This window comes from Caretta caretta, chromosome 3, assembly GCF_965140235.1.
Source record: "Caretta caretta isolate rCarCar2 chromosome 3, rCarCar1.hap1, whole genome shotgun sequence".
Taxonomy (NCBI): Eukaryota; Metazoa; Chordata; order Testudines; family Cheloniidae; genus Caretta; species Caretta caretta.
In genome coordinates this window covers 135,578,648-135,603,689 of record NC_134208.1, presented here as the reverse complement: position 1 = coordinate 135,603,689, position 25,042 = coordinate 135,578,648, and the positions used below count along the sequence as shown (strand labels likewise).

The following is a 25,042-nucleotide window of genomic DNA, read 5'->3' as shown; positions in this document are numbered from 1 at the left end:
AGCATTATCTGTGTCAATGGAGTGGTATGCCCGTTCAGTCAGTCCTGGGGTGGCTGAGAATGTCGGCGCGTAGCGAGTGCACAGCTCCTTGATCTGCTGTCACTGCATATGCCCAAGGGTCATGAAGAGGTTCACCTCTTCCACGCCACCATCACTTTTCCCTTCATAGTAGACACCTTCAGGCCACATCACCTTCATATTGGTGCACATAACAAAATTCATTGGGTGGGGGTTGAGCTGAGGGGTTCAGAGTGTGGGAGGGGACTCAGGACTGGGGCAGAGGGTTGGGGTGCAGTGGTGTGAGGGCTCCAGCAGGGGGTGTGGGCATGAAGGGTTTGGGGGGCAGGAGGGTGCTCTGGGGCTATGCTGGGGAGGGAGGACTCTTCCCCAACTCTCTCTCCCCACTGCAGCACCTGGGCTGGGTGGGGAGAGGAACCTCTCCCCACTGAAGCAGCTCCAGGGCTGGGGCCACAGAATAGGCTCCTCTCCCCTGGCCACAGCAGGTCCAGGGCTGAGTTTGGGCCGCCCCTCCCCTAGCCGCAGCAGGGTTGGGGCTGAGGGAGGGGCACTGACTTCATGGGTGCTCTAGGGCTGGAGCACCCAGAGAGAAAAAGTAGTGGGTGCTCCAGCACCTCTCACCTGCCAGTGGCCCCCACTGACCAACTCCTCTCCCTCCCTCCCAGTGCCTTTGGTCCACCGCGAACAGCTGTTTCACGGTATGTAGGAAGCTCCGGGCATGCTAGGGGGAGGAGGTAGGGAAGAGGTGGAGTGGGGGCGGGGCTTGGGACAGATGGGAGTAGAGCACCCTCTGACTAGAGGGGAAGTCAGCGCGTATGGCGTGCCCCTTCCCTGGCTGCGACAGGTCAGCTGGGTGGGTTCCCTGAGCGCCTGCACCGCGCTAAATAGGCTGCTGTGTTGCCGTGCACCTTACAGGGAACTTAGGCTCCCCCCCAATCACCCACTTCCCACCCAGAAATGCCTGTATATTGTATTTACTCATCATTTAACTTGTATATTTGATTTTTAAGCTCCATGGGGCAGGAAACTTGTTTCACTTTATACCTGTAAAGTGCCATAGCACTTTACATCTATGGCCTTATACAAATATATATATTCTGACTGGGACATTGTCACCATTATGGTAGATCTCACTGGATGTCAATACTAATGCATCTGAAATGCTCATCGCCTCTTAATACTTGAGTAATTAATAATTGGAGTGTTTCCACTGATTTCAATGGATGTTGGATTCGGTCTTAAAGCAGAAACTAATTTTACTCCTGGGGGAATTCTGTGCCTAAAAATTCCTCACACAGTATTTTAAAATTCTGCATATTTTATTTGTCAAAATAACACAATATAATCACATCAGTTTCAATTATTTTTGGTCATTTATTTCACAGTACGTGTCAGCAAGTATGTCTGTAACAATACAGACAACAAAAAAGATTCAGGAAATGTTTTTTTGACAAATAGATTCCTTACTAGGAATATTAATACAGAACCCGGAGTAATAATTCACTTAAATTACAATCCAGAACTGTATTTCCCTCACCCCTCAGAAGCAGTGCAAAGGCTTGGGCGAGTTAGGGGTAATGGAGGAGCTGAGGGAGGGGGTAGTCAATTTCTGGAAAGGAGCCTGGGTGTGAACTTAGAGGGCTGTTGGGTATGGGTGGGAAAAGTATGGAATAGGTTTTTTGTGGGGGCGGGGAGGGATTGTTAGAGAGCTTCCCCCATGCAGACCCTGGCTGACCCCTAACCTCTTCTGTTCAGTCAGGCACATCTGCCCCGTCCTAGTGTGTTCCTGCACCACCCCATGTGTCCTTGCAGTCCCTGTCCACATGTCTCTCCACCCCCACTCAGACACCCACTCCCCCCCATCCCTATGTGGCTCTGTGCTGCCTCCCCCTGTTCCTATGTGGTCTGTGCCCTCACTCAGCCACCCCCTTACCCCTATGTGGCTTTGCGCCTCCTCCCCCATCACCATGTGGCCCTGTGCTTCCACTCCCATTCAGCCCCTGCCCCAATCTGTCCTCCCACACTAGCCCTTATGAGCCCCTGTCTGACATCCCCCCAGCACCCCACGTTGTCTGTTTTCCCCATAGCCCCTGTCTCCTGACCTGGCCTGACAGGTGCTGCGAAGAAGGCAGGCTCTTTCTCTTCCCTCGCTGGCAGGGAGCTGTTCCTGTGTTCTGTTGCCACAGCACCCTCTGGTGAGCAAAAGGCATAACTGCAGAAGTTATTTTTCTGCTAGGAGCTGCTGCTGTTCTTGCGCCACAGCGCCCTCTGGTGGGCAAAAGGCAGAACTGAAGCAACATTTCGGCACAAGCTTATTTCTGCTCAAAAACTTAAAAATGCGTGGCTTATTTATTATGCACATGCAGTAAAACAGAATTCCTCTCAGAGTATAATTTTACTGAATTGTATGCAAATTGGGGGACTTGGATAAAACTACCCAAGCACACTTACATTTGTGATTTCCAGTCAAGACTTGAACCCAGGTTTCTAGAGATGACATAGTAGTGAACTGTTGCATTGCACAAAACATATCTTTTGTCCCCTCATTCACTGTGCAGTACCACTGTAGGGGGGATCCCTTTAAGCACTGATATCTGAACTTAGTGTCTGTATGCTATCTAGTGCTGCTGCCACAGCTCTCCAACATGCCTGACACCAATGTGTGTCTGTGTTGAAGCCTCAGACCAAAGACTCTCACCTCCGCTCCCCAAGGTCCTACTACATCAGTACATGTGGGAGCAGAAGCAGCAGTTTCAGGGTAACCTTTCAATTTCCAGTTCTTTGGCACAAAGAAGCTTGGCTCCCTAATGTCACAGGCCGTCTGGAGAGCCCTGGGCTCCCCCAATCCCCTGACCATTTTCAACCCTAGGCTCCCTCAGCATCTCCTCCCGAGGTGTACCATGCAGCAGCTCTTCCAGGAGACAGGGAGAGATACAAGGGTATTCAAAATGCATGGAGTAAATCTGTGCACAACAGCCTGTTTGGGGGTGGGGCACCAAGGATGAGCCAGAGTTGGATATGGTAGTCGAGTTCCCCTTGCCTTGCTGGAGCAGAGCTCCTTCTCACGACCCCCTGTTTTCCCTTGCTTACCTCCGATATAGCCCTGCTTCCACTCTACCAACTTCAGGTCCAAAAAGCACACCACCAGTGGGGGGGTTATAGGTGACAACTAGGAGCATGTGGTGAGATGTTTGGGCTTTTTTTCATATTGAAGCAGGTTTGTTGGGATTTCCTCTGAGACCTTTTCCACTTGGCTTAGCCAGAGCACCATGTCCAATACTGAGAAAATACTTGATCCAGTTCTCTGGGATCCAAAAACTCAATTTGACTCTGGATTTCATCACTCAGGTTCCTTTATTTGGCAATGGCATACAGCAAAGCTACACTGAACTGATTAGACTCAAGCGTTAGGGGATTAGATATGTGTACCGCTCATCCAAAGTTACACAGATAACGTCTTCCTTTATATACATTTACACATTACATTGCATTTGCTGTACATTAATTCACACATTATTGGATTGGTTACTTGGCAAGAACCAATCCCTGTATAGCATGTTCTGTCCATGTACTGTGTCCTGGAAACTGATCTTAAACCTGGAATGTAATCTTGTCCATTGTTACTACCATCAAGATGCTGCTGCTTATCTTTGCTTGCACAAACATCCTGACTCCCGGCATACTGTTTGTCAAGTCCCTATTTACAACTTAACCTTTCATTCACTTTCCCAGTTATGCTAGGCTGACCAGATAGCAAGTGTCAAAAATTGGGACAGGAGGTAGGGGGTAATAGGTGCCTATGTGAGAAAAAGACCCAAAAATCGGGACTGTCCCTGTAAAATTGGGACATCTGGTCACCCTAAATTATGCTCACTAAGAAATGAGGCAAGTTCCTTATGTCAAGCCAGGCCTATAACGTTCTCTTGGAGTATTTGGGTGGCCTGATCTATGATGCAAGCTACTTCTCTGGTGGAGTTTCCTTATTTGGTGAATACAATCTTAAGTGTTAAGATGTGGAATCCATCTGGGGTATCATTAAAGAACTATAACCCCAACTCAATGGAGACCCCATTCTGAAAGAAAATCTTTCCCAAATCCCCCTTATCTGATCTTTTAACAACCCCTAAACCTCACCAAGCTCATCATGAGAAGCAAGCTCCCCACAGACCAGGACCCACCAACTCAAAACAGCACTAGACCCTGCCAGAACAACAGACGCAAAACCTGCAGACATACCTCTGCCGCTACTGTGATCAATAACCCCCCACTTTCAAGACCTATTTGCCCTATGAATGCCCATCACAATATGTGGCGTAACTCATCCAGTACACGTAGGGCCGGATTAACTTTTTGTGGGCCCAGTGCCAAACATATTTGTGGGCCCCCGTGTGGTTGTGATGGGCCCCTTCCAAGTGTGGGCCCGGCATGACAGCACCATTGATGCCATAGTAAATGTGGTATTGCTGGGATGGGGATGAAAACATTTATTTGAAAAACAAAATAAGATATTTGAAGCCACACTGCGACCTCCACTCAGCCTGCAGAGAACAAACTGGGTTAACATCAATGTACCCAGAATACCACTGAATTTGGTTTGTGTGGGATGGGGGTTGTTTGTTAGTTTTGTCTTTTTCCTTTAAACACTCAGGGCCTGCTTGGGGCCCTGAACACAAGTGCTTAATGAGCACACTTATGAGCCATATTAAGCCTGGATGTAGCAGTCAGTGGTGTCGCACCTCCATATCCCCACCACCACCTCCTCCACCCAAAGTTATGTTTCGTAAATACATTTTTTGAAAGTTGCATTTTCTACTTTGGTACAATAATGTTTACAAAACTTTGGGGAGGAAAATTGCTGGTGCCCATCTTTTGCAGGGAGAAAGGGCCACTGAGAGAAAACACACTTTAGCACAAAGGCTACCACAATCCAGGCTCAAGCTCCTACCCCAATCTTCACACCTGGGCTCTCCCCCCCCCCATCCCTCCTACTGTCCCCATCCCACACAACTAACCCCCTAACAAAGGCTCTCCTCAATCTCCCTGCTACTGCCCACCCCCTCACACACTTTCACCCCAGGGCTGTCATCTCCCTCCCTTCTACTACCCCCCCCCCACAAACACTGAGCCAACCCACACCTTAACATCCTGCTTCTCCTACACCCCCCCACATGGAGTCACTGCCAGCTCCACCCTCACACCCCGACTTGCCCCACAACTGCCTCTTTCCCTCAACACTGGGCTGTGCCCCCTCCCCAGAGTGCAGGGGGGCAATTTCTGGGCATTTCCACTGGCAGGGGATGTGCCAGCCAGCACTGACAAGCCCTGCTGTCACTGCCCACCCTGCTCCCAGGGACCACAGACAACCAACCCCCACCCTGAAGTGCAGGGTCGAGACAGTGCCCAGGAGGCCCCAGGCATCACATTCGCTGGGGGGCTGCCCCCAGCTCCCCGCCACCCCAGGAGAGTGGGGGAGACTCGGGGAGGGGAGGAGTGCAGCGGGGTTAGCACCGGGAACCCTCTCCCTGCACCAGACCATTTCCTTGTTTGGGATTTTTTTTTGGTCCCCTCCGACACTTCAGCTGGGGTGGCTAGTAGCATGGCATGGGGCATTCTGGGACTAGTAGTGTAGCTGGCAGCGCAGGTCCCAGGGCCCCAGTGGAACACAGTGGCATGCAAACTACAACTCCCAGCACACCCTGGAACAGACAGTCCCTTTTGCACCTCTGCACTGCACTCCCCAGGCTGCTTAGTGTTTCATCTGGCACACAGAAGTTGCTGACTCTTCACATTGCTGGGCTGTGGCCCGGCTGGATTAACCCTTTGTGGGCCCCTGGGCCTGGCGCCACCAGAGCCAGTGTAAACCCAGTAGTGCGTACACTAAATGCCCCAAGAACAACTGTGTGGATGAAACGAAAAAATCACTACACTCTGACAGAAAAACGATAAAAGACAAAAACACCATATCACCTGTTGGTGAACACTTCACTGAATGATCATTCCATGTGTGACCTCTGTCATCATCCTCAGAGGAAACCTGCACAACACCTTCAAAAGACAGGCCTGGAAGCTTAAATTCGTAGCGTTGCTAGACACTAAAAATCACAGACTCAAAAACAGTGGATTTATGGCTTATTACAACAATCTGTAACCTATTAACCCTCTGTCCTGTGACTGTGGAGGTGTTAACCACCCACTTCACCTTGAACGGTTTCTTGTAACGTGTTAACACTTTATGCTGAACAATCTATTTCACCTTGTCTTTCGCTGTGACACTGAGTACCTTTCCCTGACCTGAAGAAGAGCGCTGTATAAGCTCTAAGATTCTCTCTCTCACCAACAGAAGTTGGTCCAATAAAAGATTCTATCTCACCCATCTTATCTTTGTTACCTTCATAGTTTGCAGACAGGTATCAAGGTTAATACATAATTATTTGTCTTTAAAAACAGGGTAATTCCTACACTTCATGGGGGTTTGTTTTGTGTTTAGGTTGGTAAAGTACATATCCCAATCATGGAAACCATAAAAACCAAGGAAATAAGCAGTTAAGTCTTTGAACATAAGAACAGCCATACTGGGTCAGACCAAAGGTCCATCTAGCCCAGTATCTTGTCTTCCAACCGTGGCCACTGCCAGGTGCCACAGAGGGAATGAACAGAACAGATAATCATCAAGTGATCCATCCCCCTGTCACCCATTCCCAGCTTCTGGCAAGCAGAGACTAGGGACACCATCCCTGCCCATCCTGGCTAATAGCCACTGATGGACCGATCCTACATGAACTTACCTAGTTGAACACTCCATCTATGCTCAACTCCTTAGTTCCCCTTTACAACCTTGATTGCTTCTCTTCCACTACTCATCTCTAGCACGTTTCCTGAACAACCTGTGAGCAGTCTTAACTGACTGTTCTTATTGCTTAAAAAGTAATCTGTTTTGATGACTGATATCAGGATGGTGTGGTTTTCATAAATCATATGTACAAAAGAACTGTATGTGGCTTTGTATTAGTGTGTGTAAGCGAGGCCTGGAATAAAATTGCAAATGGTGGTTCAGATGTATTTTTATTATGTGAATGGATGATCTGTGTTGGCAATCTAAATTAAGTAGTTTTTGTGTAGAAACTTGCATTTGTGATTTGGCATATTAGTTATGCTCAGAGTTGTGGTTGAGGGTGCAAATATGTGGGGAGGATGGTAGCTAATGTACAGGGGAATTGAGTATAGATGGATTGTTGAACAACTGTTTATTTCCTCACCTTCTGTGGTTTACATTTATAGATATGCAGTCTAGCAATGGTAACTTTACATTCAGTTTTATTTTATCAGTCTAGGGAGAGTTAACTGTAGTCTGATCGCTATATTACATTAGATAAGTGTACTCTTAACCAAGCCTGTAAGAATTTGTTTAGAAAAGCAACTTTTCAATTGCTTTAACTTTGACTGTTCTAGGGAAAACAGAATGAAGGAAATCATGTCTAATAACAACACAACCAATATATCTCAAGCAAGAAAAGCTGTGGAGCAGTTAAAAATGGAAGCATACATGGACAGGATAAAGGTAAATTGAGTCAATTGTTCTGAAATTGCCCTTTACTTTTGTGTCGTAAAATTTCACCTTTGGTACTTCAGAAAATCCTTATCGGAGTACTTTGCAATGTGATATATGAAATAATGTTCAAAGAATGATAACATGAAAAAACAATGATGTATAATTGATTCTGTCTGACTTTAAGCAGGGTACTTCTCAAAGGACTGATGCCCAGCCTACTTCTTTTTTTTTCTTTCTTTTTTTTTTTTGTGGGCACAGTGTACATCAGCAAATAATAACAGGTAAAATAGAAGTACTTGCATCTCTAACTACCTGGTCTGCACCCACAGTCAGGTGGTTTGAGGCACAGGTACTTAGATTTGCTCCTGCAGTTAAATGTAGATGCATTGTCCTAACCCGGCAGGAAGAAAGAAAGATTCAAGGGATGTGGGTTAATTAGGCCACAATTTTATTAACTCATCTGGGAAATATTCATCAATAAATCATATAGTGTACATCGTCATTCTTTCCTTAATCATTCCCACCTATTTGGAAGGGCTGTCATCAGCTCTACGCAAACTGCACATTGCTGGGACCCCACCATCCTCCCCTCTATGAGGGTGAAAGGAGGTGGGGAGGTCGTCTCATTGCTGTACCAGACGTTAGGAATGCCAACTCCCTTCCCCCAGATTCCCAACTCCAATTTATCAGGGAACTGGACCCCTTATGGAATGATGACCTGCACTGGATAGCTGTTAAGATGCAAGAACTTGACCTACCCTCATTAAATACCCCACTGGGGCCCTGAACTGCTGTAAGGAAGGCAAAAAAAAACATCTTGCCCCAGCCAATCTGCCAGTGAGTGAAAAATTCCTTCTCAGCCCCAAAAGAAAAAGGCAACTAGAGCAATGCCCAAAGCTGATCATAAAACTCAGACCTACTTTGATCCCATGGGTGGGGAGGGTGAGTGCTCCTTGTCCATGGTGAGAGAGATTATTTCTGGAGAGAACCGTCTATAAATACCTTCCCTCCTACAATACACAAGATGGTTGGCATCCCACCTGAGTCAGCCTCATCCAGTTGCCCTTGGCTCAGGAAACTGTCTTCTTTGCACTCCCTCGTAATCAGTGTGGGGGAACCTTAAAGGAGCCACAAGCCCTTTTCTTCCTGATGGCAAGACAAAGCCCAACAGCATTTGGGTTGAGGTGAAAGCGGTTTCTGCAGTTGCAGATTGCACCAATAGTGAAGGAGGCTGCCCTTTAGAACATTTTGGCCGTTAGCATTTGCATCACTCTTCTAAATCACTGTTCTGTCACTCTGTGTTACCACTGAACATAGATGAAACACAAAATACACAATCAATTTCACCTTTATTTTGTTCAGCAGAGTTGTCATTGCCCTGGGGAATTAAGCTGAATGATGCAATATTTCATTTTGGCTTCTCCAGATTTGTCTGCATCTGATATTTGAGGACATCTTTTTGTGGGTAAAATATTACACCTTTAACTGTATTTGTTAAGCATGTGGGGTGAAGAGATTATATTGGTTAGAGAAATTTTCATAATTTTTTAGCTGAAAAGTGTAGAATTATTACTCTTCATTTCTCCCTATGTCTTCCATTAGGCCAAGATTTTAAAAGGTGACAAGTTGGGCACGCAGAATCACTAGTCACTTTAGAAGGGCCTGGTTTTTCAAGCACTCTGAAAATCAGCTTCCTTTTAAGATGTCATGTTGCACACACAGTCACTAATCACTATGTCTGAAAATCATATCCTTCAGTAAATAAAGGATGAGGGGGAAGAGGGAGTGTTTTTAAGCAAGTCCACTTCAGTTTAATTAAATTTTCCTCCAACCAACCGTTTTACAAATTTCATCATAAATTTCATGCGTTACTCATATTTCTCATGTGCAAGAGTACAATAAATGTTTCCATTGCAAGAAGTTAATTTTAATAGGCTTTAATTTCTTAAATATGCAACCTGCACTTGAATAGAATATTTAAAAATAATCCATTGGGTAAATGAGGTTACTTTTTCTGTTTAGTTATTGCGTAGCATGATCTAGAATAATCTTAGTATTGCTAGCTTGTAAGTTTCCTACAATCAGCAATATTTATTTACCCTTCACATGGAATGGTGATACTTGGAAAATATTTGTATATACATATTTTCCCTATTTTCTTTAAAGACCGAAAGCAAATGCTTAATTCTAGCTCCCATTCCAAAAATATTTACAGAGATGTTAAAGATGTTGTTTCTTACTAACTGATATGCGTTATAAAGAAGATTGTTATCAATTATTCTTCATGTCCACTATAGGTAGGACAAGAAGTAATTGGCATAATCTGCAGCAAAGGAGATGTTAGGTTAGGTATTAGGAAAAACTTTCTAACTGCAAGGGTAGTTAAGCTCTGGAATAGGCTTCCAAGAGAGGTTGTAGAATCCCCATCACTGGAGGTTTTAAGAACAGCTTGGACAAACACGAGTCAAGAATGGTCTAGGTTTACTTGATCCTGCCTCAGTGGCCCACCATAATTTAGACATCCCTGTGGAGCTAAATTATTACATCCTTCTGAGGCTGCCGTATAGGTTGCAATGCTGTCTGGAATCCTAGCTGCAGGACCACCTTTGATGCACCTTTCACACCTCCTTTGCCAGTGCTTGCAAGGGAATTCTTAGATGGCTGCCTCACAGCTGTCTTCCTCAGTTTCTGTTTTAAGTTGCTCCGCCCCCTTACCTGACATACAGGGGATGGTGTCAGAGTGAGAATCTCACCCATAGTTTTTACCCACTCTGTCCCCCAAATAGTACAATGAATTTACTGCAGGACTAGATGGAAGGAGGACAGCAGCCAAGCTGTTGTTCAAATACACATTTGAAATAATTGCAAAATGAATACAAGGAAATCACATTTTGTATTTTAAAAAACAGAATAAAACCTACTACCCTAGAATTTATACCATTCTCAAATGTTGTGATTAAGAAGCTGAAAAGTTCTTGTTTAATTTTCTAAATTGCTACATTTAATCTGTAAGTCTTCAAAGCACTCATTTAAAAGTTACAGTATCTTTGGATGTGATAACCTCCCCAGAATTAAAGTGACACTCCAACATATTACAGTAAAAAAAAGTTAAAAGACAGTTATTAAATTATAAAGCCAAGCACTGTTAGATAATGCCAGTTACAAGATTACACATGCAACCTTAACTTGACCTCCTTGTGAATCCATCCTATGCACTAAATGAGGCAGGGTACCTGAGGGAGAAAAAATATGTGATTGTGTATTTAAAAACTGCATCATGTACATGTATGTAGTATTTTCTTTCTAATTCAATGTCATACAGGCATTTTCGTAATCCTGAGTGAATAAAGGCACTCTTGCTTTTAGGTGAATAGTCAGAATATCAATTATCACTGGTGCTTTTATCTAAATCTATTCACCAATAATTGGAAACTGCTTATGCAAAGTTCCATTGAAAACTATATAAACACAGCTTTAAGTATTTCACCTCTTTATTACATGATGATGAAATTGTCATGTATACATGTACATTCATATTTGCATTTCATTCAGTGAAAATCTGTTTGTTCTCATGTATCTGCACTAAGATCCCCGTTTTTCAAAAACTCAGTTTTCAGTTGGCTTTTTTCCCCTCAAACCTAATTTCATTTACTAGGCCTTATCTTAAAACAGCTGGTACAGCACCAAACTACAGCCTAGCTATTGATAAGGACTTGTTCAGGGAATGTAGTAGAGACAACTTAATGTGTAGAAGTACAAAGTAATGCTTTGTAACTAAATATAAAACAACAAAGGCAGAAGGGAAATGAGACTTTTTTGTTGTCAGTTTAATTATGGACAGCTGAGGCAGGCTTAAGGCCCGGATAGCTTAAAAGCCCAATTATTTGTTCTCCAAATGCATTTTGGTACCTGATCTAAGGTCAAACTAAACAGAAATTTGTATCATAGCAGTTTATAAGGTGCTGAAAAACCAGTGGCTCCAGGGCTTTCATGGCAACTGTATAAGCATAGTAGCCTAAAAGTGACTTGCAAAGGATAAAACAGTTGAGTTTATGCCTTATTTTTATGATCAAAGAAAACTTGAAAAGGGATGTTAAGAGGTTTTTTCTGCCTGCTTTTTTTTATTTTTTAACCTTAGAAATAACAGATATAACAAATCTGGTCTATCCTGTGTTTACTGAAAGACTCATTGGTAATCTCAAGATGTGAATTTAGAGCTCTTGCAGATCTTAACTGAAGAGGTAGGAGTGCTGAATGTTAAAGATGTCCTTTTCCCCAAGTGTTTCTTAACTATTTAAGTTAAATAGACATTAACAAAAAACAAGTGGTTTTTAAATAGTTTGAATAAAAATAGCTTCACTACCCGATCAGTCTTCCAGAGTAGATAAGACCTGAATTTCTAATGACAAGAAAAAAAGGAAGGAAAATGTTTTTCTTAAAATAAACTTTCTAGGCCACCTTCATACATCATAAAGAAACAAAAAGGACTCCATTGCACATCACCTTGTCTGTGGCTGCCTCACATGCAGTAACCAGCAGAGGTTATGTGAGCCTGCTCATATCAAAGATTTGTGGTCCTACAAGTTGCATTTGGAGGTGCCAATACTTCATTGCAGATTAAATTGTTTATAACTGACTAGAAAGCAAGCACCGTGGACCATCAGAGAAGGAAGCAGTGACAATGCACTGAAGTCCAACAAGGAAGCTCATTAAAGAGAGGGAGAGATACGACTTCTACTAGTCATAAAAGCTGGAAGCATCAATACTGGTACGTGTACCAGTGTCTGGGGGGAATGCTGTTGTTGATGGCTTATGATAAGCCTAAAGAATGAGTTACAGTAGAAGAATAGTAAACTGAGTTTGGTGTCTTCTGACTACAGAAGGTGAGGATCGATCCCACAGCATGGAATCAGGATGCTGATATAGGTAATGGCTCCTACCTAGGAGACACATCAAGAACAACTACTGGTGTCTATGAAAGATGCTGATTCCTGCTAACCAGGAAGGTCATCAAAATTGAGAGAGGTTAAGAGAATGTAGTGCCACAACTGGCTGCACCATAGTTGTCCCATGAATAGAGACTCTGAGCTCTGTTAGATCTCCTCTCCTTCATGAGTAGAAAAATTCAGCAAGAAAGAATGCTGAAACACTTAAGTATCATACTGTATCAGCTATTACTTTGTTTCCTTTTTTTCAAAAGGAAGTAGAAAATATCCCTAACTGGCTCTGAATAATGTTATGAGATAAGCGGCGGGGTTGCTGAGAAATGTGTGTGGATCTGTTGATTTTTGGATGCAAAGGAATAAGTGGAGTGGGTGTCATAGCAAGGATAGTAATTATTCACAATCTATGACAAGGCAGATGACATAATAATTGCAGCATTTTTCCTTGTCATTTAAAGCTTATAATTACAGTACAGCTAGCTAACAGGATTATATTCTAACTTGAGCTGTTTTAATCACCTCTGTTGTTCTGAAATGTAATGGTAAAATTCCACAGTCCTCCTGAGGCTGCCAGTTGTTTTCAGCTTCACAACTATTTGGTAACTTTGACTACTAGATACTCCCTTTATCCTGAGGGGAGTAGAAAAGCATGATCTGAAAAATGAGAGATTGGGCAAATACATATTTTAAAACAGTAAAAAAGGGGGAGGTATTAAGGAAGCACTCGTGTTGTTAACTTTGTTAGACTTCAGTTTGACCAATGAATTCTGATTATTTTAGACATTTCTGTGGCAGATGTAACAGAGTTTTTATGAAACTGGAAGCCACAGTTCTTCTTTGAGTGATTGTTCATGTCCATTCCAAGCAGGTGTGTGCGCGCCGCGTGCACACCAGCTGGAAGATTTTTCCCCTAACAGCGTCCGTAGGGTCAGCCTAGGCGCCCAATATCGAGCCCCATTGACCCCACTACCACCTCAGTTCCTTCTTAACCGCCCATGATGGCTAGCTGGTACTTTGCTCGCTCTTGCAGCAAGCGCCTTAGCAGTGTCTTTGTTCTTAGTGTAAATAGTTTTTCTCAGTTCAAGAGAAACCCGCAATTCTCAATGCAATGGAGGGCAGTTTGCTGCGAACCCGGAGGCTCGGCTATCATATTGTTTTTCAACACAGAAGTGTTGGCTTCTCCCACAGGGTGTTTTCCAGCCCAGTCACGCTGTGGGGCAGGGCAGCAGATCCTTTTGGTCACCACCATATAGGTGGCGTCCGGCGGGCACCGCGGGAAGGTTAAGGATCTGTTATTCTCGCTGCCCCAGTAACTAGACCAGAGTAGGAGGATCAGTGGCAAACCACGTCTTTTCCCCCTAAACAGTGCAGACTAGTGAGAGAATCAGCGAACCTCAAGAGGAGAGGTGCAACCTCCTTATCCAGCCGGAGCCCCAGCCGCTTGGGAGGAGACAACTCCCCCCCCAGCAACGAAGCTGCTTCTTCCTGCCTCAAGAGCCCGACTCCCCAAAGTAGAACACTTTAAGAGTCATAGTTAGTCCCGCCAGTCATAGTTCCTCCCGCTCGTACTTATCACATAGTTAGTAGTGTTTGGTAGATAGTTAGTTTCCCCTCCGGGGGTATGCCCCGGTCTCCAGGGTTTAAACTCTGTGAGTCCTGTGGTAAGTTTATGCCCAAGAGTGATCCTCACTCATCCTGCCTGCGGTGCCTTGGTGAGACTCACCAAAAGGACAAGTGCCGCATTTGCAAGGGTTTCCGCCCAAGAACCCGCCCAAGAGAGCAGAGACTGAAACTCCTGCTCATGGAGGCAGCTCTGAGACCGCAATCCGACCCGGGACCCAACAACCCGGCACCGAGCACGTCCTCTTTGGTGCGCAGTGCTCCGGCGCCACCGGCACGCGAATTGGGCCAGACTAAGGACTCTAAAGCCCACCGGCACCACCACTCTTTGGGACATAGGGCGTTGGCATCAGTTCAGCACCGTTCTCCATCTCCGGTGCCAGTAAAGAAGAAGAGGCCAGTGAGGGGCCGATCACCCCCCCTGAAGCCTAAGGGGCCGGTGCCGTCCGCGAGTGGCTCGGCACAGACCACGTCCACTTCGCTTCCACCCAGGGTCTCGTCGACTCCTGCCCCAGCTGGGGTCCAGTCGAGTCCGAACCCTCCTCGATCCCCAGACCATCTGGTGGACATACAACCACCATCAACGTCAGAGGCGTTCGAGGCGGCAACGGACCTAATGCACCTCCCCGTGCCGGCCTCCCCCCCGAAGGAGGGACAAGTCTCCGGTGACCGCATGGCCCCTGTTTCACTCCAGGTGCAAGCCAACCATGATGGCTCATCGGTCTCCATCTCCGGCACCGCCCGCACAGATGCAGGAAGCACACCACTCCCCGGAGTCGAGTCGTCGTTCGTTGGTGACCCAGGGGACTGCTCCTCCGTGGTCTTTTCATTCGGAGACCTCGGAGTCAGCGGTAGACTCGGCTCGATCAAGCAGATCGCACAGCAGAAGATCCCAGTCCCGGCGCAGTCACCAACCATACCTGGCAACAGCAGTGGCAACAACTTGCTCAGTGGCCCTTCTGGACACCCTGGGCGTACCATCAGAGCCAGGGTCAAGTCCATGGTCCGCACTCCAGAACGGTGTCTGTGTCCTTGGCGTCGTTCGTGCCACAGTCAGCGCCAGCACCGCCGCCGATGGGTCCGCCCTCGACTGGAGCGGCCCTGCTGACACATGATTTTGGCACTGATGCCTCAGCCAGTGCACCGGCTCCTCAGCCAACATCACCAGAGGAAGCCTCAGCTCCATCCCTACCAACCTCGACGGTCTCGGTCCCACCAGTTTTACCTGCCCCAGCACTGGCTGAGATGCAGAGTTCTTCATCGGTGCCGGTTCCACAGACCGAGTACCGCGTGCCAAGGGACCCCGGGAGGGCTGAAGGCAGTGAACTGGGTCCACCTCCAGTTCTCTCTTCCTCGTCTTCACCTGACGAAGCGGTCACGGGGACTTCACCGGCCCCAGCTTTGGAGGACAACCGGGTTCTTCAACAGCTTTTGAAGCAGGCCGCCCAAAGCCTGGGGATTCAGGCAGAGGAGGCAAAAGAAGACTTATACCCGGTCATAGACATCCTGGCTCCCTCCGGCCCATCCAGGGTTGCATTTCCATTTATCCAGTCAATAACTGAAACGTCTAAGAACTTGTGGCAAACCGCTGCTTCTCTGGCACCTACGGCCAGAAATCTGAGCACCGCTACTTTGTTCCCTCTAAAGGGTATGAACACCTTTATACGCATCCTCCTCCGGACTCTTTGGTGGTCGACATGGCCAATCAGAGAGAACATCAGGGGTTTCAAGGCTCCACCCCTAAAAACAGTGATGCCAAGAAACTGGACCTGTTTGGCCGGAAGGTCTACTCCACATCAGGTCTACAGCTTCGTATAGCCAACCAACAGGCCATAGTAAGCCGCTACGGACATAACACCTGTTCGTCTATGGCAAAATTTACAGAGCTTCTGCCCCAGGAAGCTCGGGGGGAGTTCTCTGCACTCGTGGAGGAGGAGAAGTTGGTCTCCCGAGCGTCTTTACAAGCGACTCTGGATGCAGCAGATGTGGCCTCTCGCACTTTGGCCACAGGGGTGGTTATGAGGAGAGGCTCCTGGCTACAGGTCTCTGGTCTTCCCCACAATGTCCAACAGACCATTCAAGACCTTCCTTTCGAAGGTGTAGCTCTCTTCTCCGAGAAGACGGATAAGAGACTTCACAGCTTGAAGGACTCGAGGGCTACCCTTCGTTCGCTGGGGCTTCACACGCCTGCAACCCAGCGCAGACAGTTTAGACCTCAACCTGCTCCTCGTCCTTATCAACCCCAGAACCGCCAGGATGCTCCACATAGGCAGAACAGGAGCACTCAGAGGAGGCAACATCCTCCCTCTGGGCAAAACTCGGGCCAGCCTAGGGCCCCACAGGGCTCTACACCACCACCACCCTGGCAAGCCGTCCTCGACCGTACCACTCGACCACCCTGAGGGTACAGTCGAGGACGGCTTGCCAGTTCGACCTTTGGATCCTTCCCATCTTACTTTCTTGTCCCGTCTATCCCCTTTCTACTGTGCCTGGTCTCAAATTACTTTGGACTGCTGGGTGCTCCGCACGGTAGAGAGGGGATATTCCATCCAATTCTGTACCCTCCCACCCCCCCAACCTCCTTCCCCGTCCCTCTTCAGGGACCCCTCTCATGAGCAACTTCTGTGTCAAAAGGTGCAGTCCCTCTTCTCAGTAGGGGCAGTGGAGGAGGTTCCTCAGGAGCTAAGGGGCAAGGGTTTTTACTCCCGGTACTTCCTAATACCGAAGGCCAACGGGGGCCTCAGACCCATACTGGACCTGCGACAACTCAACAAGTACATAAAGAAACTCAAGTTTCGCATGGTCCCGCTAACCTCCATTATCCCCTCACTGGATCCAGGAGACTGGTACGCCGCGCTCGACTTGAAGGATGCGTATTTTCATATCGCAATAGTCCCACATCACAGACAGTACCTCAGATTCGTGGTGAACACAGGCCACTACCAGTTTGCAGTTCTCCCGTTCGGACTGTCAACTGCCCCGTGAGTATTCAAAAAATGCATGGCAGTTGTTGCGGCTTTCCTGCGCAAGCACCAAATACAGGTTTTCCCATACCTCGACGACTGGCTGATCAAGGGTTGCTCGAGGGCCCAGGTGGAGGCTCAGGTCGAGTTTATAAGGAGGACCTTCCTCGACTTAGGTCTCCTCCCGAACGAGGAGAAATCCACTCTGTCCCTGGTGCAGAGGATAGAGTTCATAGGCACAGTCCTAGATTCTACTCAAGCCAGAGCGTACCTCCCAGAGGCCAGGTTTCGCTCACTTCAGGACATCATACACGGCCTCAGACAGTTCCCCCTGATGTCGGCAAGAAACTGTCTAAAGCTGCTGGGACACATGGCCTCATGCACTTACGTGGTGCAGCATGCCAGGCTCAGGCTGCACCCACTCCAGTCTTGACTGGTGTCAGTGTACCAACCAGCCCAAGATGTGTTGGACAGAGTCGTAACCCTGCCCCACCTGGTACTGGACTTCCTCCTATGGTGGCTCAATCTTCGAATGGTTTGCGCAGGGGTACCTTTTGCCAGCCCTCAGCCCTCGCTCACCTTGGTGTCAGATGCCTCGGATCTGGGTTGGGGGGCTCACTTAGGGGACTTCAAGACCCAAGGCCTCTGGTCTCTGGTGGACCTCGCTCTTCACATCAATGTCAAAGAGCTGAGGGCAGTGCATCTGGCCTGTCATGCTTTCAAAACGCACATAACGGGCAGATGTGTTTCAATCCTCACGGACAACACCTTGGCGATATTTTATATCAACAAACAGGGGGGTGCAGGCTCCTCTCCCTTGTGCCGCGAAGCCCTTGCACTGTGAGATTTCTGCATAGAGCACTCGATCCACCTGCAGCCCTCATACCTCCCAGGGGTGTGAAACACACTGGCAGACAGCCTCAGCCGGACCTTCAACAGCCATGAGTGGTCCCTTCGGCCAGACGTGGTGAGCTCAATCTTCCAGTTTTGAGGCTCTCCCCAGATAGACCTGTTTGCCACTCCGGACAACAAGAAATGTCATTCTGTTCTCTCGGGAACCACAGTGCGGGGTCCATTGGGGACGCCTTCCTCCTCTTATGGGAGGGCTGCCTGCTGTACGTTTTCCCACCCATCCCCCTAGTCCACAGGGTGCTTCTCAAGATCCGCAGGGACTGGGCTCGAGTCATACTAATAGCGCCAGCGTGGCCACATCAGCACTGGTTCACCTCGCTCCTGAAAATGTCCATAGCAGCCCCTCTCACCTTACCAGTGGTTCCCGACCTGATCACACAGGACCAGGGCCGTCTCCGGCACCTGAATCTGGAGTCGCTCCACCTTACGGCCTGGATGCTCCATGGCTAAGTGCCACAGAGCTCTCTTGTTCGGACCAGGTCAGACAAGTCCTCCTGGGTAGTAGAAAGCACTCTACCAGGGCTACTTACCTGGCTAAGTGGAAAAGGTTCTCCATCTGGGCGGAGCAACGTAGTCAGCTGCCGCTCTTCGCCTCCATGCCATTTATACTGGACTACCTCCTTCACCTAAAGCACCAGAACTTGTCCTGGTCATCATTAAGGGTCCACTTGGCCGCGATCTCCGCCTTCCACCCGGGTTCAGACGGTTTCTCGGTCTTTGCAAACCCTATGGTCAGTTGTTTTTTCAAGGGTTTGGACAGGCTCTTCCCATACACGTGTCAGCCTGTCCCTGCCTGGGACCTCAATTTAGTCCTCTCCAGGCTTACAGGCCCACCATTTGAACCTCTGGCCACCTGCTCCCTGCTATATTTCTCATTCAAGGTTGCGTTCCTCGTGGCAATTACTTCGGCCTGACGGGTCTTGGAGCTCAGGTCTGAGCCCTCACGTCTGAGCCCCCTTACACAGTTTTTCATAAGGATAAGGTTCAGCTTAGGCCTCATCCGGCTTTTCTCCCAAAGGTTGTCTCCCATTTTTACATGACCAAGGACATCTTCCTCCCAGTGTTTTATCCCAAGCCATACTCCTCCGATAGGGAGCGCAGGCTGCACTCACTGGACGTGCATAGGGCCTTAGCCTTCTACATAGAGAGAGCTAAGTCATTCCGGAAATCCGTCCAACTCTTCAGAGCCGTGGCAGACAGAATGACGGGCCTTCCGGTATCATCTCAGCGCATATCGTCATGGATAATGTCCTGCATTAGGGAGTGCTATACCCTGGCAAAGTAGCCCGCTCCGCAGATAACCGCTCACTCTACCAGGGCCCAGGCCTCCTCTGTGGCGTTCCTGGCACAAGTCCCTATTCAGAAAATCTGCAGGGTAGCCACGTGGTCCTCGATACATACATTTACGTCATACTATGCAATTACACAACAGTCCAGGGACGATGCGGCTTTTGGGAGAGCTGTGCTCTTTTCAGTGGATAACTCCGACCCCATCTCCTGATCTCTAGCTTGTGAATCACCTGCTTGGAATGGACATGAACAATCACTCGAAGAAGAAAAAATGGTTACTCACTTTCTCATAACTGTTGTTCTTCGAGATGTGTTGTTCATGTCCATTCCAATACCCACCCACCTACCCCTCTGTCGGAATGGTTGTCAAGAAGGAACTGAGGGGGTGGGGAGGTTGGCAGGATTCGATATTGGGCGCCATGAAGGCGCCACCCCAGGGGGCGCCCCGGCCAACCCTATGGACGCTGCTAGGGGAAATATCTTCCGGCTGGCGTGCACATGGCACGCACACACCTGCTTCGAATGGACATGAACAACGCATCTTGAAAAACAACAGTTACGAGAAAGTGAGTAACCGTTTTTTTTACTGGGGAAATAGGGAAGGATGTGATGCAAGTCATGTTAGGTTTGATTTTTTTGATGTTGATAAAAGTAGTCCTGAGTCATGCAACATTGAACAGAAACTGCCAAGCAGCATTCAGCTTGAATATTTTAAGGTGAGCAACTGTTACTAAAGTTTAAAATCATGTCCTTTGTTTAACATTTCCTGTATTTCAAATGTGATAATGACACAGTACATTCCATATAGAAATAAGGCACAGCAGGGTATGCATTAGTAGGCAGTTGCAGCACACCTCTTGGGTGCTGACAGAAATATGTCCGTAACCTATAAAAGTTCACCCTGATGTGACTTAGTGCTATTGGAGTATGATCACTAACTTTTTTGCTGTTGTTGTAATAGTCAGTCGCTGTAGCTCTACAGCTGCCAGGGAGCCACTCCAACAGCCTTAATGCAGTGTATGCCTGAGGTGCGGGGGGGTTCCCCCATACAAAAGTTCTTGGGCTTGATATGGGGAAGAAGGTGGAGGTTTTAGCTTGTGACAATCATTGAGCTGAAATGTTGGCCTGTGCTGCTTCATGGCTTGTTGTAAGTGGGTAGTTGGATCATACTGTAGTGAGTCTACAACTTACTTGTGATTCTTGTTCTGACGTTAGTAAATCTGAAGTGTTGTTTTAATATGTTGTTGAAAGGTATGCCAACTCTCTATTTCTGGAAGTGTTCCATTTTCCTATTTGTAAATTGGTTTATAAGTTAGGTGTGGGGGCTATATCATGCCTTAGCCTAGGGATGGACTCAGTAATAGGTTTCATCATATTGAATTGCTGTGACCCTGCATATCACTGTGCTCTCAGACATCATGCCCATATAAAGAACTTGTAACCAATCAACATTCTAACCCATCAGCATTCTAGAAGTTGGAATGCCTTATGCGTTGCCCTTGCCTCCAGCCACCACCCCCCACAGCTCTCATTGGCCGGGAACAGGGAACTGTGGCCAATGGGAGCTTTGGGGGGGGGGGGTACCTGGAGGCGTGGCAAGGGCAGCGCACAGAGCCCTGTGTCCCTCCCTCCCCCAGGAGCCACGCAGGGACGTGGTGCCTGCCACTTCCCGGAGCAGCGCAGGGTGGGGCCAGGGCAGGCAGGCAGGGAACCTGCCCTGGCCCTGGTGTGCACCGCTGCCAACCCAGAGACACTTTAGGTAAGCAGCGCCGGGCCGGAGCCTGAACCCCTCCTGCACTCCGCCCCCCAATTCCCAGCCCTAAGCTCCCTGCCTGCACCTCACACCCCTCCTGCACCCCAACTCCCTTTCCTGAGCCCCCTGCTGCACCCTGCACCCCCATGCACCCCAACTCCCTGCCCTGAGCCCCTTCGCACCCCGCATCCCTCCTGCACTCCAACCCCCTGCCCTGAGCTCCCTCCTGCAGTTCGCACCCCTCCTGCACCCCAACCCCCTTCCCTGAGCCCCCTCATACACCCCGCACCCCTCCTCTGTCCCAATCGCTTGCCGTGAGCCCGTTCCTGCACACCGCAACCCCTCCCACACCCCGTACTCCCCCCCACACCCCAACCCCCTGTCCCAGCCCTGCATACAATTTCCCCACCTAGATGTGGCCCTCAGACCAAAAAGTTTGCCCACCCCTGTTGTAGAGTCTCTTTAAATTCTCCAGTGAATTTAAATGAAAATCCTGTCAGGATTTGCTGAAAAGATTCTGCAGTTCTCTTTGGTTATTACAATTCACACCTGTCTGGCCCCTGTCCACCTCCAGAAGAAAGTGAAAAATCATCTTTTCTTTTGCCACATCTCACCTAGTAGATATTTGAGGGAGTCTGAAAATAATGGGGAAACAGTCTCCTTTCACCTCTTTTGCTTTCTACCTTTGAAGCTAGGGTCCACTTACCCATTTTATTTTCCTGTTGTCTGACCTGTTTCTTTTTCTAAAGTACTGTTCCTTTCTGCAGACCTCTTTCCCCTCAAGTTTTGCTCAACTGAACTATTTTCCTGCCCTATGTAATACTGTTTTTCCTAGCTATGTATTGCCCCAGTGATTCGTTGTTCATGGGTAACGCCTCTGCCCAGCCCTCTCTCTCTCTCTCAGCATGGTTCACTTGCTACAAACTAGTTATCCGTGACTTTAACATTTTGATTTCCTCAGCTAAGGAGTGGAGTCTGTAATGGGATTCCAATCATAAATATTTGGCCGGTTTTAAGTTTTCTAACAGATCACCATGTTTTAGTTAGTACAAAATTGTATGGAATAAATTGTTCCTTGATATGGAGCATGATTAAAAGCTTACTGAAGTCAGTGGAAAGGTTTCCATTAATGTTATGGGCCTTATCCAAAGGAAGTTGTGCACGAGCAGGCTAGAGTTTTGAGGCTGATTACAAATTCTTTAGAAAACATTAGAAATTAGGCTCAAATTCTCCTCTTGTTTATAGTGGTACAATGATAGTGAGTTCAGTCTGTAATTGAAGGGAGAATTTGGTACATCATTGTCCTTTATTTGTACACCATTATTTTAATATAGCTTGACTGATAAAAAGAGCATCTATCCTAAGCTCTGGGCACTGTCCCAATACTTAAGATACAATAATCTTTTAAAAAACAAAAAGAAAAATGTAAATGGCTCGACTCAGGTAACAGAAATAGTCAGCCAGCCAGTCAAATGATACAAAAATACTCCACATACTTTGTGACACAGCATGACTAGGTGCCACAGCCCTATCACAAAGGCCTGAGGAAAATAAGTGGGACTGACAATGCATCCTGAAGGCTAACAATTAATGCTCATATTGAGCCTCATTCTTCAAGGCCCTGGGCATCTTTAGCTCCCAGTAAAGTCCCCTGGTAAAGAAACCTGTTGAGACGTAACAGAGTAATGTTGCAGGGTTTCAGCTAGTGATGGAACATTTTTGCATGAAATGGAAATCAATATATTGCAATTGACCCCAGCACACAAATCAGTATGTGTTTTGTGTGGCACTAAATCAAGGAGATTGGTACATCTGTATGGAAAAATTATAGAATTTGATAGGTATGAAACCAATAGGGTTCTATAGAAATCACTCTACAGCCTATACATTCCAATAGAGTAACTAAAACACATAGGAAGGTTAGTGTTCACAAAATTGTATAACAGAGAGGTAGGTAGCTATTAAATTGTATAGTATAGTTCAAAAACCCCTATAAGAAAGGTTTTAATTTTCTGTTAAATTTCTATGGAACTTTTCCATAAGGACAGAAAAAAGTAAAACTTTTTACCCGTGTATTTTGGAAGATTTAGATTTATGCCATGAATATGAAAAAATAAATACAAATAAATGTTAAGACAATTTACTCTAAGATTCAGATTATAATAAATGCTGTATTTATCACATTAATTGGTGACTTCACAAAGGGTATTAAACTCACTGTTTGTTCCTGAGGGAACAGTTAGGAAGAAACTCCATGAATCAAGACTGTTTCCTATCCCCTATGTTGAAAAACCATGTGAAAGAAAGATCTGCCCTTGTAAGAGCAGGTTCAGCCTTTTGGTCTAATACCTTGAAAAGTGGATACGCTGATCATCTGCTGCTTTAATAAGGGGAACTTCTGATATTTTTAGGCTAAATGGGAATGTTTAAACAATGCTGACTATTTCAATATCACAAGTTTAATAATGGTTATCACTTTCTTTTCTCCTATTAGGTATCCAAGGCTGCAGCTGATTTATTGGCGTACTGTGATGCTCATATTGGAGAAGATCCCCTTATTATACCAGTGCCTGCATCTGAAAATCCCTTCAGGGAGAAGAAATTCTTTTGTACTATCCTTTGAGTCAGTTTGTAATTAAAAATGTCCTTTGTGAAAATCCATTACTGATGGTGCATGCTTTTAGCATTAGATTTTCCCTGAGTTATCAACAATTAAACCCACAGTTACAATATTTTTAGAAGCACAATACATTTTTATGGTAAATAAGTGGTTTCCATGCAGTTTTAGGGTAGCCTCACTTTCCTGCCAACGCATAAGTTTAATAATTTCAGTTATCAATAAAGATTGTTTTGGTTTTTAATGAAAGAACCAAATATAATATTAAATGGTAGATCTCTTTGCAAGTCATAGATTCTTCTGAGACCAAAATCAGTCATACATATTCTTGAACCTATTTTTAACTTTCATTTTCTTAAAAAGGTGAGTAATTTATTTTCATTTGCCTTGACAAATTTATATCTAACAAAAGCAGAATGACCTCTCTTGAAGCAGAACGCCAGTTACTGCTGTAATGCTGCTTGGAACGGTCAATCCTGTACAGTAAATGGTATTTATAAATGTGGATGTTTAGTGAACACTGTAGCAAATTTTACTTTAAAACTTGGTGGAATTAAGCAACATTGCGAGTCTGAAATTTCCTTTGCTGAAGAAAATAAAGGAGTGCACAATCTAGGGCTTGCTTTTTTCCTTTAGCTTAACTCTGCACCAAGAAGGCTTATAGAAATACAAAAAGCCATTTGCCTCCCATTCTAAAATTGTAATGATCTAAACTTGTAGGAAGCTTTGAGTAAATTCTTGTTCATTCTTTCAGTTCGGCTGTGCTATGGAGCATGTTATGCTGCTGCTTTTGAACAGAAGTAAAGTAGGCCGTTAGCCAATACTTGCTGCTGATTGCAACATAGACTTTAAAGCCTCAAACCTGCCCTGGTGTAAGTCCTCAGTGAGGAATGTGTGAAATATAAATACTTTGTTTAAAATAGATGCATTTAGAAGAAGATAAGGATGATGTACTGCGCATGAGTGGTATAGCTTTCACCTTAATTCAATGTTTACATTTACAGTCCGTGCACCCACACTGAAATAATCACTGCCGTATTGCTTATTTTTCAATATCTGATCCTATCTATACAATCCCACCAGAACAAAATGTCAAGGCATTGGGAATGGTAAATGCAGATGTCTGTCACAATGCTTTGAAGAATGTGCCAGAAGACTTCTATAGGTTTAGATGTTCTGTGCTGTCTTGACACGCTGGTTCATTGCATAGAATATTCTCTGTGTGTGAAAGCGTAAGGCTTCAACCAAATCCTGTTCCCATTGAAGTCAGTAGAAGTTTTGTTATTGACATCATTAGGAGCTGGTTTTTTTGCACTGATTTTCACCTGTTTTTGTTGTTGTGGTAATAAACACTGATAAATTCCTGGGAAAAATTAA

The 25,042-nt window shown here is 46.3% G+C and overlaps 1 protein-coding gene across 5 annotated transcripts in view; it reads left to right on the top strand.

Moving 5' to 3' along the window:
* Positions 1-24,280, top strand: part of GNG4 (G protein subunit gamma 4) — a 42,307-nt gene extending 18,027 nt beyond the window's left edge. For all 5 annotated transcript variants that reach the window (XM_048843810.2, XM_048843809.2, XM_048843808.2 and 2 more), the window contains exons 2-3: positions 7,468-7,576; positions 23,543-24,280. In XM_048843810.2, coding sequence (XP_048699767.1) covers positions 7,478-7,576; positions 23,543-23,671 — 228 coding nt within the window. In that variant the 5' untranslated portion in view covers positions 7,468-7,477 and the 3' untranslated portion in view covers positions 23,672-24,280. The remainder of the gene's footprint in view (positions 1-7,467; positions 7,577-23,542) is intronic.
* The last annotated feature ends 762 nt before the right edge of the window (positions 24,281-25,042 follow it).